The 16,643-nt window shown below is 37.6% G+C and overlaps 1 protein-coding gene across 1 annotated transcript; it reads right to left on the bottom strand.

Moving 5' to 3' along the window:
• Positions 1 to 6,062: 6,062 nt before the first annotated feature.
• Positions 6,063 to 11,816, bottom strand: tdh (L-threonine dehydrogenase). Its single transcript, XM_053489557.1, has 9 exons — positions 11,702 to 11,816; positions 10,080 to 10,279; positions 9,948 to 9,990; positions 9,796 to 9,866; positions 9,295 to 9,444; positions 8,957 to 9,129; positions 8,764 to 8,854; positions 8,048 to 8,317; positions 6,063 to 7,889 (listed from the first exon to the last, which is right to left on the bottom strand). The coding sequence occupies exons 2-9, from the start codon at positions 10,267 to 10,269 to the stop codon at positions 7,750 to 7,752; spliced, it is 1,128 nt and encodes a 375-aa protein (XP_053345532.1). The 5' UTR covers positions 10,270 to 10,279; positions 11,702 to 11,816; the 3' UTR covers positions 6,063 to 7,749.
• Between the last annotated feature and the right edge of the window lie 4,827 nt (positions 11,817 to 16,643).

Raw genomic sequence — 16,643 nt, 5'->3', positions numbered from 1 at the left:
TCAGAAGTGAATCTTCGTCCTCGTAGGGCTGCTTTTAGGAGACCAAACAGGTGAAATTCAGATGAAGCAAGATCAGGACTATAGAGGGATGCTTTAACACCTCAAAATTAAGTTTCTGAGTGTTGACAGTGTGTGCAGACATGCATCATTGATTGCACTGTTGATTGTTGAACCTTTTTCCTAATAATGTTCCAATACTGGTCCTTGTAAATCTCAGAAAAGCATCACCTTTCCAGCTGATGGTTGACTTAACATTTTCTTGGTCGACGATTAAGGATGTTTCCATTCCACACTGGTCCATGTCTTGTCCACAGTAATAATTCTCTTTAAAAAGCTTTCAGTCTCCTAAGACCATCAGTCCAAATTTTGATTGCAGATCTCCCAACACATCTGTTTATGCTTTTCCATGAGTTGTTTTGGCACAAGGTGCATCCTCAGACCACAAAAAAAAATAAAAAATCACTGCATGCTACTCTTTGTGGTGCAAATTACAACTGTGGTATTCATTTTTGCTCACACTGCATTTACAAAAAGTACATAAAGTGATGTACTGTAACAACTTCACACTTGCACAGCAATGACTGAGGAGACAGTACAGTAGGTATAAATGGAAAGCACTGAAAAGATGTTTCATATAACCAAAGTGCGGATAATTTTTGACTTACTCCCATATCATGTAGTAAGTACATTGTATGGTCAAAAGTTCTGACCTCATCTACAGTAAACATGAGCACTGACACTATGCCAAGCCACCTCACACAACATCAGTGCCTGGCCTCAGCATTGCTCTTGTAGCTGACTCAGCGAAGCTCGTTCGTTGTGGCAATGTTAAGGCAAATTTACTGAGGCTGGAACACCATTAATATTAGGTTGTTTTTAAAAGTTAGAAGGTACATTGATAAAATAATGTTGAACCAACATTGACTAAAATGACTTTGCAATAACAATGAACAAACCATTCTTAAACAGTCTTGCAGATACGACGTCTAAATAACATTTATTGATAACATTTATTTACATTTCTCAATTAAAATACATTCTTGCTCATACTACAAATGCTAGCTTTTTCCCCTTTTTTGGGGTCACTCATTCACCATTACTCACTTACTCATTGTCTATACCGCTTTATCCTGTATACGGGGTTGCGGGGGGGCCTGGGAATGACACTTGAATGAATCCTAGGACACTTAGGGTACGAGGCGTGGTACACCCTGGACAGGGTGCTAATTCAGTCCACACATATACACACAGACTTATTCACACACTACAGGCAATTTGGGAATGCCAATTAGCCTAATTTGGAGTACCCAGAAAAAACTCACCAAGCACAGGGAGAACATGCAAACTCCATGCACACAGAGGCAGGAATTGAACCTGGCCAGGAATCAAACCCAGACCCTGGAGGTGAAAGCCAACAGTGGTAACCACTGAGCCACCATGCCGCCTCATTTACCATTGTTGGGAGTTGGGTTCAATGATGATCGATTGGGTTCAATGATGGTGTAAATCCATAGAGATTATGTTGAGTAGTACATTTGTATGGAAGAAGACATACTCTATATACATGTGCAATTTAAATGAGTTTTATCAGTAAAAAAAAAAAAAGGTTAAGCACACACTATTGCATTACTACCGGCCCTTACAGAAGTTATATCACAATGATAGAGGAAGTACATTCTCTTCGTTGCAACTAAAGCCAGAAAGGCATGCCAAGTTTTGTATCTAAAAACCTGTTCTACAAATATGTCTTGGCTGTAACCTTGAGTCCTATACACATAAGAGTAATCATGAGAGAGAACCATGTAATGATATGATTTATTTACTTTGTCTCGAGACAATCTTAAATAATCAGAAAAGACCGGAGAGTTTAGTTCTGATTAGACAAATATAAATTGTAATTGCTGAGTCTTTAAAAAACACTGTTAAAAATCAAAGCACTGTTAAAACATTGAATATATAGTAATGCTACTTTTGTATGAATACATTTTCATCAAAACAAACATTTTACTTTATTCATATCTTGCAATATCCAGTCGAAATTTTTAAATGATTTAATAGAAATTGTCACAGTCAAATGAAAGTTAAAAGTTCATCTGCTGAAAAAGCATCTAAGAAACTGAAAACTAAATGTGAAACTAAAATGAAAGAAGATTTTAATAGCTTACTGAATCCTCCTGTTACACCCTGATGACTTCACTGAAGACTAAAAAGTCACCAAACAGTCACCAGCAGCAGTCAGCCTTTGCAGTGAATGGACGCTGTGTGCTGTCTTTGCAAATTACCTGTTAGGGAGATGTATTGCAATCACATACTTTATTGTCTAAACCAAGGATTCTATGTACAATGTACTACCTAAACATCCTAAGTACAATTCAATGTAATAGGAACCATGATGACATAATAAATTACGCTTTTTAAAAGGCATCTAAAATAACATCTTTATATGACAGTAGTCAATGGTTTACTAAGGGTCCCCATAGCAACAGGTCTCCCTGTAAAAAACAGCTGCACCACAGAGTGTTTTGGCATTTCCCATTCAGGCTGATCATGAGACTGAGTCAGTTATCTCACTGAAAGCCCAGCCTCTGTGTAAAAGGCATATTGTAGCCTCTGTGGTTCCTATTGGGTGAAAAGAGGGTGTGTGCCTCTTGCATAACCCCTCATATCAAACGTGGGAAATGTAAAAGCTGTCATCCATCCATACTCCTCCCCTTATCCCAGGCAAGGAGAAGATTGCTTTGACTTTACAAAGCAGATTTATAAAAATCAGCAAAATTTCCTGTCTCCACTAGACCTCTAAAGGTGTGTTGTGGTATCTGGTACCAAGCCATCCTACATGTTGTGAGGAGGACCCTCACTAGTTATTACAGCACAGTACCTTTTTTTTTTTTTTTTGCAGTGTGGCATGGTGCATTATCCTGCTGAAAGAGGCCACTTCCATTTGCCAATCCAGTTTCCACGAAGCAGTGTACTTGGTCAGCAACATTGAGGTAGGGCGTACTTGTAAAAGTAAGATTTTGAATGGCAGGACCCAAGATTTCCCAGTAGAACACTGTCCAGAGCATAACACTGCTTCTGTGGCATTGCCTTCTTGCATTCTTCCCCACGTAGTGTAAATCATGCATTCACAACTGGCCAACCACCTGAAGTAAAAGAAAATGTGATTCCTGTGATCCTTCTTCAATTGCTCTATGGTCCGTTTCTGATGAAACATGCCAAAAATAGGTGTTTTGGATAGTGGACAAAGGTCAGCATTGGTACCCTTACTGGTTTATGCAACAAACTGTGATACACTATATGTTTTGACACCTTTCTATCAGAAGCAGCATTCACTTTTTCACCAATTTGACCTACAGTAACGCTTGTATTGGATTGTACTACATGAGCCAGTCTTTGCTCCCCACATACATCAGTGAGCCTTGGCAACCCATGGCCTTGTCACCAGATCACCATCCATCGTCCTTTCTTGGACCACTTTTGATAGGTCATGACCACTGCAAACCGGGAACATCCCACAAGAGTTGAGGATTTGGAGTGACTCTGACCCAGTCATCTAGGCAGTTTTGTTCATCTAGGCACTGAGTTATTGATATGAAGATTGGCGGTTCAATCAGGTTGTTACTGTTGGGCCCTTAAGCATGACCCTTAACCTTATCTGCTTTAGACGCGCTGTGTATCATGGCTGACCCTGCACTCTGACCCCAGTTACGATGAGATATGCGAAGAAGGAATTTCACTGTGCTATAATGTATATGTGACAAATAGAGGCTTAACTTAGGTTTCACAATTTGTTTCTTGTCTCATAAATTCTCACGCTTGCCCATTTTTTTGTTCTTTCACCCACTTTCACATGCTACTGTAGGCTGAATATCAATGTTATTCAGGTTACCTGACAGTGGTCATAACGTTATGGCTGATCGGTATATGAAGAATGTATGTACTGTACAGTATGTGCAGACACATCCGTGATTGCTATGTGGCATGATTTAAATGCCTCTAAAAATAGACCCATTTGGTTCTATTGACTGAGCACTGGATTCAATTTGGGGTCAAGGACAGAACAGCCTACCACAAGGCACACACAATCCTTGTTATTTAAAAACAAATAATTAAAAGGCTTACAAATTGAAATGTCAATTGAAACCACATGATTATAATGTAACTGGAATGTTGCAAAATTCCACAAAAAACTTAATATATGCAAGACTATTTGCCTTTATTTATTACAGATATGTGTCATACTGCGCTGGCATGGGATTATTAAAGACTGCTTGGCTGCCTTATCTTTCTCACAGTACAGACGTTCTCTGGGTACTGTGCCAAGTAGCCTAACTATTCAGCATGCACAGAATAACTACTCTGATCTTATCTATCCAATAAGTCAGAAAACACAAGCCCACAGCTGCAACTCGGCACAAACGATGTTTGGTTTTTTTGTAAGTATTTTAGTGGCATCAGCAATAGTTGGTACATAAAACTGTAGAAATGTACCCAACAGAAATGTAATCTTAAAGCTTGTGTTAATCTTGGATATCATAATGGGAAAGGGCTTTTAAGTCTATATACTATAGATATGAACATTATGTAACCTAGCACACTGCAAATGAAAGCACGATCATACAATTAGTCTTTGCTCTTGGGAACAATACCATTACGCCTATTTAAACAATGTATTGTTCTACTTAAGCCACTCGCAAAAAACAGAGTTATATAATTACTGAAATTTGCCTACTTGCAAGTCTGTGCCGTCAACAATAATTGGCTTTAATCAGACATTTTATGATATTTACCACAACGATGTGCTGCTAAGAAGCTGCTCTAATATTCTAAATAGAAAAAAGGTATAATTAACCTAGTAAGCCTATATGGACATGAAAACAGACTTATAAAAACAGAAATGTAATCTTAGATATTGTTTTAATCTTGAATATCATAATGGGAAAAGGCTTCAAGTCTATAAAGTATAAATACAATCAATGTGTAACCCAGCAGTCACTTAAACAGACACACTGCAAATGAAAGCATGATTATACAATTAGCATTTGCTCTTGGGAACAATATCATTACGCCTATTTAAACAATTTATTGACCTACTTGAGTATGTGCCATTATTGCCTGCCTAAAGTTGTATTTAATGTCAAGATTTTTTATTTCATTACCAGATTTATGCAAAACATGTCCAATAATGGACATCAATTTTTAGGCACCCTTTTGAAACTTAAAATATTAATTCAGGCTCCAAATGATATTTTAAGTGGTCTATTAGTAGGTTGTTGTCTTAAAATACCACCTCCTATAGTTTATTTAAAATTTGGATAAAAAAGGCAAACACATACCAAGTCAAAAAACTTTGGGTGTTACAAAGTGTGGTTTGTGAATGTAAACACAAAAGCTCTCGCACACTTTTGCTATTACAGTAGTACTAAGATTTTATATTGTACTGTACTTATTAAAAAATCCTTTTGTAACATAACGCACCAACCATTTTTTAAAAATAAACTAGGAGCACATCAGCTGATAGTCACTTAGTAAAAATTTCAAAGCAAAGTTATAAAATTACTGAAATTTGCAAGTCTGAGCCATCAACAATAAACAAGTCTATCCAGCATGTCTGTGAAAAAAGGCTTTAATCATAGACATTTTATAATATTTACAACAATGCGCTGCTAAGAGGCTGCTCTAATATTTTAAATAGAAAAAAAGTTATGATTAACATAGTAAGCTTATATGGACTTATTAAATCATAACAGAAATTTAATGTTAGAGCTTGTGTTAATCTTGAATATCATGATGGGGAAAGGGTTTTAAGTCTATATACTATAAATGCAAACATTATGTAACCCAGCAGGCAAGAAAAGCACAATCATACGATTAATCTTTGCTCTTGCGATCTATGCAAAACATGTCCAACAATGGACATCAATCTATATGCATGCCTTAGAAAAAATAAATACATGAATTCCGGTTCAAACTAAGAGGTTTATTAACAAGTTATTGTCTTAAAATACCACCTACTATTAGAGAATATAGTTTCATAAGGAATTTGACAAAAAAGGCAAACAAAGAGTCAAAAAATGTCTTTATTATTTCAGTTGTTGCAATCAAAGTGTGGCTTGTGGATGTTACCACAAAAGCTCTAGTACATTTTTGCTATTAGTACTGAGATTTCATATTGTACTTCTTGAAGTAAGCTGTTGCAACATAAAGCACCAACTATTTTCTAAAAAATAAACTAGCAGCACCTCAGCTGATAGTCACCAAAAATTCATTTACAAAAAGGTTATTTTAAAAAATGACTGAAATTTGCCTATTTGCAAATCTGAGCCGACAACGAACCAACTCATTCCAGCATATCTGACAATTTTCAAAGGATTTGATCATAGACATTTTATCACAGTTATCACAATGTTTTGCTAAGAGGCTGCTCTAACATTTAAATAGAAAAAAAAGGTATGATTAACATGGCAAGCTTGTCTGGAAAACATAAAAGATAAGCATTTATATAGAAAATAATATCCATCTAATAATAAAGAAAATGATAAAAAAAAAACATTACATTATGTAACTAATGGTGCAAGAAAAACTTATTAGACAAAAGCTAAATAAATAGATAAATAGTACACAAGTGATGGAGGAAAGGAAAATACGAGCATTACTTATGCTGGCCCCTGCTTCCTTTTTACACCCACACTTACGTATGTATGTACATACAACATTCAGACACAATTTCAATTGATAGCTCAGGGTATAAGGCATTGGTCTACTGATTTTAAGGCTGTAACTCAAACCTCAGAAGTGTCAATATACCTCTGCTGGGCATTTAGGCAATGTCCTTAATCCCAATTGCTCACCGATATAAAAAGAGATAAAGGTAACATCCATAATATACAGTAATTTATTAGCAATTTGTTGACTAGTTACTCAACTTATTTTCAGTGTATTATTCATCATTGCTAACACTTTTCATTTTCGCAAAGCACATAAACAGGCTGGGATTACTGATGTAATTCATAAGTGCATTACTTGACCTTGTCAGGAATATGATCAAAATTATATAATATAAAAAAAGATTTAAAACACCTACTTTGCTAATAACTTAAATACAGTTAGCCAGATTTTACATACCTATGTTAGCTCCTTCTGATATAAAAATGTGTAACAATGTTTTGACATTGATTCATCTTTTCTTTTCTTTTTTACTATGTTACAGTTTTTGTAACATTTGTTTCACTTTGTCATAGGTGGAAGTTTCTCATATTCTGATTTAACTTATAGTTGACATTTCTCACTTAAAGTATCTAAACATGCTTATTTTTAAACCAAGCAGACCGTTGCACATAACTGGTAACAATCATAGCAGACTTTAGTCATAAAAGCTGGCTTAATCGTTTAAGCAATACAGTACGACAACTTTGGGTAGCAATTTCCACTTAAAGCCAGCTCTTAGCCCTGCCACTGAATATTATTTTGCAATGTTGCTTTTACCAATTAAAGCAAACCAGGCTTTTTTTTTTTTTTTTCTTAAATACCTGAACGTAAATAAAAGACGTTGGGGGAATAATATGTTTTGGGCACTCAAAAATTCACCTTTTAGCAATACATCTTATATACACGTCTCCATATCTGTTTTCCTCCAGATAATCCAGGCACATAAGAGGGAGCAGATAACTATTTACAGACCAGGGAGATCTCTGTTCTTCAAGGCTATCAGTCTTTATGAATATGCATGTACAAACTCTTTGATTTGATTCAGCTGGCTTGGGCAACTTGGGACTCTGAACCAATGAAGTTGAGCATCGTCTGAACCAACTCCGGCAGGTCGTAGTCGTGCTTCCAGCTCCAGTCCTTGCGTGCATTTGAGTCATCAAAGTTCATCGGCCAGCTGTCGGCTGTACAGGCAAATCACACACCAAAGAACATTAGTACATCTTGATCACTCAGATAAACAGACAGGGAAAAAATTATGAAGGTAAGAACTCCATTCAGGGTTTACCCTTAAATGAAATACTGTACACAGTATGGGTATGTTGGACAGCTTGACTCTTACCTATAGCCTGCCGTACAGGGTCAATTTTGTATGCAACTTGGAGGTCAGGCAGCTGTTTTTGGACCTCCTGTGCCAGTTCATCAGGAGTGAAGCTCATGGCATTGATGTTGTAAGTGCGCATGGACAGCGTCTCAGCTGGGGCTTCCATGACCTCGAGCGTAGCCCGCAGGCAGTCATCAATGTACATCATAGGAAGTCGGGTGTCCGGCTTCAAGTTGCACTCAAACTGTCCAGTTTTGACAGCGTCATGGAAAATTTGCACAGCATAATCTAAAAAACGAGCACAGACTAAGACTTAGAAGGAATTTAAACATTTTCTGTCATAATACTGCACTGCTTTGTATAATGGAATTCCTGTCCTTGTCAATGGTACTTAGTAAATTTGAGGATGCAAATGTAAGGTAAAGATATGGGATAAATGCTTGGCCTGATTTCACCACATGCAGAAGGTTGAAGTGTATGGTATGTCATTTGATAAAAATGTCAATTCTAAATTTACCCTCTATTTACCTATTATACCTTCTAATTTAGCTAATTAGGTATTTACACATAGATCTAATTGTCTTTCACATAACAGTTGTTCGATTTATTTTTTTTTACAGAAATTGAGTGAATATTTTTGCATTAAATCATTTCAATTGTTTCGCCTTTAAACTGATTAATCGATCCAAATTGTCCGATTGTTACACTTCTAGTTGCAACTGAGGCTACTGTACCTGTCGTACCACCGCCAGGCTGGGAATCTGCAGAGATGATGCCAGGGTACCGGAGACAACGGAAGTCAAGCCCATACCGGTGATGGTAGTACTATGAATTAAAGAAGGAATCATTGAGAAGAAATTAAGGGTTGACTGTGATCAATATTTTAAATTATGGTGACAGTTTGAATATGGAACGTATGGATTTTACCTCGCCCATTAGCTCAGCATGGACCTTGGAGACACCATATATGGTACGAGGTCGCTGCACACAAAGATCAGGAGTTGGGTTACGGGGGGAAGTAGGACCGAAGGCACCAATCGTGCTGGGAACAAAGAGTCGTAGCCCATGCTCTGCAGCAATATCCAGAATGTTGTGAAGACCTGAGAACACACACAATGCACATGTTAGCTGCACATGTCACTTCACAAAACAATTGAAAACAAACAGAGAACTATTTTATTCTTTGTATACTGAAAGATACAAGTGATGATAATGAAGATCACTGATAATAATGAAAGGAAAGAATTCCTTTCCTGCAGACATACCAGTAATGTTGACAGCCCGGGCCAGGGCCACATTCGCTTCCCCAACAGCACTGAGAAGGGCACTATAATGCACCAACCAGGTGATCCGGTTGTTGACGACAATCTCTCGCAAGTTTTTATAGTCCAAAATGTCAGAGTAGATAAAGGGGCCTGGACAGAAGTCAGAATAATCAGAATAGGATTCGACCTGAACACAAATTTTATATTATACACATACAAGTGATGTTTTTTTAAGTAGATATAAACTTGTAGTGTAGATGTATAACTGTTAGTACAATCTCCTAAACTGCTTTCTAAACTTAACAAATGTAAAAAAATAATTTTTAAAAAAGGAATAACATTAAACAGAATACAGACAGTCCTCTTCTCGAGAGCTATAGAGAAATGATACAAAGCCTGCTTTGTTTGTACTGGTAACTGTAGAAAGGCAGTGAACGGCATGCTCTCTGTGCTTTCAGGCTCTAGCAGGCTAAAGTTACACGAGAGAAGAGTAACACTCACCACTGTGAAAGACGTCTGTAGATGGTTTCCTGATATCTGAAAGAATCACATTGTTGTTTCCATACCTTTTCCTGTTAAACAAAATCAAACTTCATGTTACATTTTGCAGATTATATATTCACCAGGACAATTATACTCATTTTACTGTTTACCTTAACAGTTTCGCCAGTCCAACACCTAGTTGCCCGAGGCCACCTTTAAGAAAGAAAAAAAAAAAAAAGCTATAAATATGGAGTAACGCACAGAATTTAGGCAATGGTAAATATATTGAGAGTTAGTCATACCTGTGATAAGAACCTTTGGGTGATCTGTTTCAGAAAAGGACACGGAGTGAAAGCTGGCATCTGACGCACTGGTTACTTGGCGCGGAGAGAAACTGACATGGCGCACAGCCACCGATGAACCCTGGCAACCACATACAGGGGCAAGAAGGCCTTTCTTAGCCAGTTTGGTCAATGCACGCACCACTGGCATCTTCAATAACCTATGAAAAAAGAAACTCGTTAGACCATCTATACTAGACTTGTTTGAGATTCCCTAATTCACATCTTACGGTGTGTGATATTTTTGTACCAGTTTTTTTTTTGTTGTTGTTTCTACCATGAACTTCAAGCTGGCTCACTTACAAAATGGCTATTGGGTATTTGGTCAGGTCAGGGTGAATGTTTCAGCAGGACAGACAAGCAAAAATAAATATGCTAATGATGATGCACGATGACACACAGGGGACTGGATGGGGGCAGGTTTCTAGTGTTGAAACCTTATCTCTTGCACTCTGGTAATCGAGGGGTGAGTGCTGGGGTGGCAGGGAAACGGCTATTTATTTATTTTTACCGCCCCACCTTTACGAGCGACCAATCAAAATCGTGCGCGTGAGGCAACAAACTACACGAAAAGCGTTACCTGTTACGTAACAGACCACGTGTTACGTGTTGCTTCTGTCACGTAGATCCACAACAAACATGTTTGCTTAATTTTAATTATGGTTAGCTTTAAATTAAAAATGTACGAATTCACTCATTCATCAATTACGACTTGTTTTCGGTCTCGTTGAAAACTTTGATGATTAAAAGGATCTTATATACATGAATTTACGGTTATGACTAAGATACGCAAAAGGCGCCACACAAGACGGTACTGTCCTGTAACTCATATTATCTCACTGGCGTGTTGTGTTAGCAGCGATATAATTTTGCAACATATGGTGTTAAATAAATGATTTTTAATAATAATAAAAAACTTAAATAAATACACGTCATTTTAAAACACGTTTTCCATACATTTGATCAGGATTATACCGTAATGCATGCTGTGTTTAGGTCCGTTTATATGCCGACTCATGGTTACACCCAAAGAAAGTATTGCGAGACATAGCAATCAGACTTGACAGCTACAGACACACCTAATGACCATGAGATCGTACGTGACTGCGTGACTGTGCACTTCAGTGCATGAGGATGAATGTAGAATTCTCAGCTAGCAAACTAAACCCTGGTGCATTAGTCTATTTGTTTATTAGGATATTTATTCCTAACCAGCTCTGAATCTGAAATCTGGGCGGTCGTGTTTTAAATGAAGAAAGCACATTTCGTAGCTGACTAAGAGGTTTAAACGTGTGAATACCGCGCGCACTGCGTGTTCTAAGCTTTAATACAAAGGCTTGTTACCGGTAGACACGGTTACTAGGAAACACAAGCAGCACAAAATGTAGAGTGATTTAAATATTCAGCTGAAAATCAGACATTCAGACAAATATAGAAACTTAAGAAGCATTGGATAGAATCACATCTGTACTTATGTAATGTAATTAAAAAACAATTGATTTATATATACGCACATTATAGCATTTCCCAATTTATAATCATGTTATTTCACTATAATCATTAAAAACGAATCGTACGCTTACCAACAAGCTCGTTTAAACGCTTTCCCGGCAGTGTCGGATGCTTGCCCACGCCACTTCTTTAAACCTTCTTCCTGTCTCTTTCCTCAGTTGCATCAGCTCGTGAGAAGGAGGTTATTTATCACCAACCAGCTGACTTAAAGACAAGCCGGTCTTCGCTCTGATTGGTTGAAAAGCGAAGGCGCGGTCATCATTCGTTACCACACCTACTTGACGTCACCAACATGCAAAAGCGCGAGGGCCTCAGCCAAGCAACGTGGTGCCACATGTTGACTCTCGGACGTGCTGCCATGACAAGGACACATGACTAGGACTCAAGCTTGCTTAAGTGGAGGAAAACTGCAACAAAGACAGAGTTAACTGCTTCTTAAAAGTAACATGCTTCATCTGATAATTGTATTTAATAGTAGGGTTTTTTTTTTTTTTCGTTTTACATGTGTAATATAGCATTTATATAATTATTTTATTTTTATTTAAAATGTATACTGCTATATATATATATATATATATATATATATATATATATATATATATACACTCACCTAAAGGATTATTAAAAACACCATACTAATACAGTGTTTAACCCCCTTTCGCCTTCAGAACTGCCTTAATTCTACGTGGTATTGATTCAACAAGGTGCTGAAAGCATTCTTTAGAAATGTTGGCCCATATTGATAGGATAGCATCTTGCAGTTAATGGAGGTTTGTGGGATGCACATCCAGGGTACGAAGCTCCCGTTCCACCACATCCCATTGGGTTGAGATCTGGTGACTGTGGGGGTCATTTTAGTACAGTGAACTCATTGTCATGTTCAAGAAACCAATTTGAAATGATTCGAGCTTTGTGACATGGTGCATTATCCTGCTGGAAGTAGCCATCAGAGGATGGGTACATGGTAGTCATAAATGTGCCCAATTGGCACTAAGGGGTCTAAAGTGTGCCAAGAAAACATCCCCCACACCATTACACCACCACCAGCAGCCTGCACAGTGGTAACTAGGCATGATGGATTCATGTTCTCATTCTGTTTATGCCAAATTCTGACTCTACCATTTGAACATCTCAACAGAAATCGAGACTCATCAGACCAGGCATCATTTTTCCAGTCTTCAACTGTCCAATTTTGGTGAGTTTGTGCAAATTGTAGCCTCTTTTTCCTATTTGTAGTGAAGATGAGTGGTACCCGGTGGGGTCTTCTGCTGCTGTTGCCCATCCGCCTCAAGGTTGTGCGTGTTGTGGCTTCACAAATGCTTTGCTACATACCTCGGTTGTAAGGAGTCATTATTTCAGTCAAAGTTGCTCTTCTATCAGCTTAAATCAGTCGGCCCATTCTCCTCTGACCTCTAGCATCAACAAGGCATTTTCGCCCACAGGACTGCAGCATACTGGATGTTTTTCCCTTTTCACACCATTCTTTGTAAACCCTAGAATTGTGATTGTGAAATACTCAGACCGGTCCGTCTGGCACCAACAACCATGCCAAGCTCAAAATTGCTTAAATCACCTTTCTTTCCCATTCTGACATTCAGTTTGGAGTTCAGGAGATTGTCTTGACCAGGACCCCACCCCTAAATGCATTTAAGCAAGTGCCACGTGATTGGTTGATTAGGTAATTGCATTAATGGTAAACTAAACAGGTGTTCCTAATAACTCTTTAGGTGAGTGTATATATATTTGTTTAATATTTTATATATTGAATTTTGTTTAAACAGTCCGTTATGATTTCAGCAATCTATTATCTTTACTGTCACAACAAGCACCAGCCTACCTCCCTCAACCACTATCGACCAGTAGCCCTGACCTCAGCTCTAATAAAGCGTTTTTAAAGGCTGGTCAAAGACCTAGTCACCCATTTATTACTCTTTATAGATGATTCCATTATCATCAGTGCTACAGTGGACAGTTTGCAATACCTTAAGTTGCAAAACCACTAAGGTACTATGGAAAATGTATACCTGCACCATCCATAGCATCACAGCACCAAGGAGGTTAGACAAGCACTCCAGAGTTGTACTACTGGATAAGCTATAGGCACAATCCACACTAAGCTCCCTAATGTAGTCTATCTACTGCAAGCGTTGGAACAGGGCCAGGAAGATAGTGTAGGATCTCAGTCAACAATGGGCTTTTTTTTCCCTCTGTTGCTGTCAGGGAAATGCTTCTGCTTCCTGAAGACCAACAAAAAAGAATTTGGTCCCCTAAATCAGGATAAAATCTGTTTTGTTTGAAGTGCCGCACCCCATATGTTCCTGTTACTATACCCGTATTACAACATATTTATACACAATTATTAAAGTTATTAGAGTGCCAATTAACACACCTCAGCAGTATAATACAACTATACTGTTTTATATTCTTTTGAATAGTATTGATATATATTTTTCATTAGTACCTCTATATTCTTGTTTATGGACCTGTGCCTTCAGATCATTCTGAGATGCTTTTTTTGCACACTAGAGTGGTCATTTGAGTTACTGCATCCGCATCTGTCAGCTTAAACCAGTCATGACCATTCTCCTTTCAATGACTTCTCTCAGAAGTCCACCCACTAAAGGTTTCCCTACAAATTATTGTGTAAACTCTTTAGACTATTGTGCATGAACAATTACTAAGATCACTGATATTTGAGGTGAACATTTAAAGCTTCTGACTTGTATTTGTATAATTTTAAGCATATGATTGGCTGATAATTGCATCAATGAGCAGATGTTTATAAAAAGTGGTCAGTGAAGATATATGCTATATAGGAATGGTCAAGGAATGGTACAGGGGTTACCAGTAAGGGGATGAATACTGCATAAAGTGAATGTGTTAGTATTAGTTATTTCAGCCAGCCCATATTAAAAAGGCTACATGACAAAACTATCTCTTGTACGTGGAGAAATAGACAACACTGCCAAGGTGAAAACATGCCAGTGACTCAAAGACTAGATGGTACGTGAGCACCCACACTGCTCTAATGGTTGCTCACACTGCTTGCTCCCTCCCCCCAAAGGCAAACTGACTGCTTCTCCTAAACTGAATGCTTGTTAGTTTAAGACATGTAAGTGTAAGTTTCAACTTCCTTTTCGACTCCTACGCTGAAATTTACACTTCAATTTCCTTTGTAAAAATTACAGTACATACAGATATCTTAAAATGCATCATGGGGTAGTGTAGACTAATAACAATGCTTAACTGCATAACTGTGTTAAAATTATGTCTGGCATTTCAGTATAATACTGATTCTAAATCTACTGTATATATTTTTCTATTTATTATGAATAAAAAAACTATGAAAAAAGCAATAAAAAACTGATAAAAAAATATATTTTTTATTTATTCTCATTATTTTATTTTGCTTAATTCAATTTATTTTAACAATCGATCAATTTGATGAAGGCATTGGTGGTTCAGTTGTGCTATTTGAAAGGCCTGAGTGTGATTCCTAGCCAACACCCCACACCCAACTCCTGGGGTTGCAGGGCACTCTAAGTCATGTTCCCAAGCCTGAATAAAAATGCATCAGCAAGGGCATCTGGCATAAAAAATGTGCCAAAATTAAAATGTGCAAATTGAAGATTCACTGTAGGGACCCCTGACTGGAATAGCTGAAAGGTTAACTATTTCTAATGTATGACAAAAATTATTAACTGAAAAATAACCATTAAGTAACAAACTATGTATCCATTTGAGCATCAATAGAGTTAACAGACTTTATATAGCCTTATATTTTCAAACACTGTCTGAACTATACATGTTCAGTGAACCCTGACAGCTGAAGATTGGAACATCACTTGGTCTCTTTTCCAGTCTTTATCAGTTCAGTTTCACTGAAATACTGAAACATCAGACTCCTATTCCTGGCTGGGTGAAGACTGATGTGGTCTTCACCTGTTCTCTTAAAGTTTGAACCATTGTTCCGAGTTGCTTTTTTTCTTACCACAGTTGTAATGCATGCTTATTTGAAGTCTTTTAAATCAAGTTTGCATTTTTCAATATTACACTGTACTTAGGGTGATAGCAAAGAGAATTAAAATGAGGATTGCATGAGCTTTGGGTCCGAAAGGACAAGATCGCAGATACAAGTGGTTGAAATGGCTTTTCCCTTAGAGATAGGATAAGAAAATTAGTCATCTGTGAGAAACTTGAAGTAGAACCGCTGCTCCTTTGTGTGGAGGTGGAAAGGTGTTTTTGGCACGTTCAGCTGAGAGGAGGCCAAACCGAGGAATAGGTGTAGATATATCTCCACACTGGCCTGGAAAAGCCTCAGGATATTCCAGAGTTGGTTGAAGTGGCCAAGAAAAGGAAAGTTTGGGGTTCTTTGATAGAATTGCTACTGACTTCGGAAAAGCAGTTAAACATGGATGGATGGATGGAGAGTTATTTTTTTTACTAAAATCATTATAACTTGGTAAGATACCAACTCAGTTTAGTTTAGTGGGACTGCAGAAACATATGAAATCATATAGACAAGAAATCATATGATTCTCAGCTGGACTTTGGAATGCACTTTCACATGAAACAAGGGCTGTGGAATGTGGCCCTGATTACTCACATTGTAGTCATTGCTCCAGATGACAAATTGTGGTCAGTATGATCAGTAAATGTGATAATGATTAAGACCTAGGATAATGTGCATATGCACACCTCAAATTTGGTTAAAGACAGACTTGCAAACATCCGAATTAATGATGTCTCATCATTAAGCACTTCTGACTACAGAAATGCAGCTTAGTGGACGTTCTTTTAGTTGCAAGTTGTTTTTTTGCACCATTTTGGACAGCCATACTTTTGTGAAATACTTAAACCAGCCTCTCTAGGCACAAAGCTTTCTCCCTGTTTTGATGTAAAGTGAATGAAAATGCAGTGTGCAATAGGCAAAATAATGCAAATAGTGTCACTGCCTTAGGTAGCTCTCTTGGGAGTATGTTTGCCCTGTTTTTGCATTAAAGACACTGCATA

Source organism: Clarias gariepinus, chromosome 27 (genome assembly GCF_024256425.1).
Source record: "Clarias gariepinus isolate MV-2021 ecotype Netherlands chromosome 27, CGAR_prim_01v2, whole genome shotgun sequence".
Lineage (NCBI taxonomy): Eukaryota > Metazoa > Chordata > Actinopteri > Siluriformes > Clariidae > Clarias > Clarias gariepinus.
This window is presented reverse-complemented; position numbering and strand designations above follow the sequence as displayed.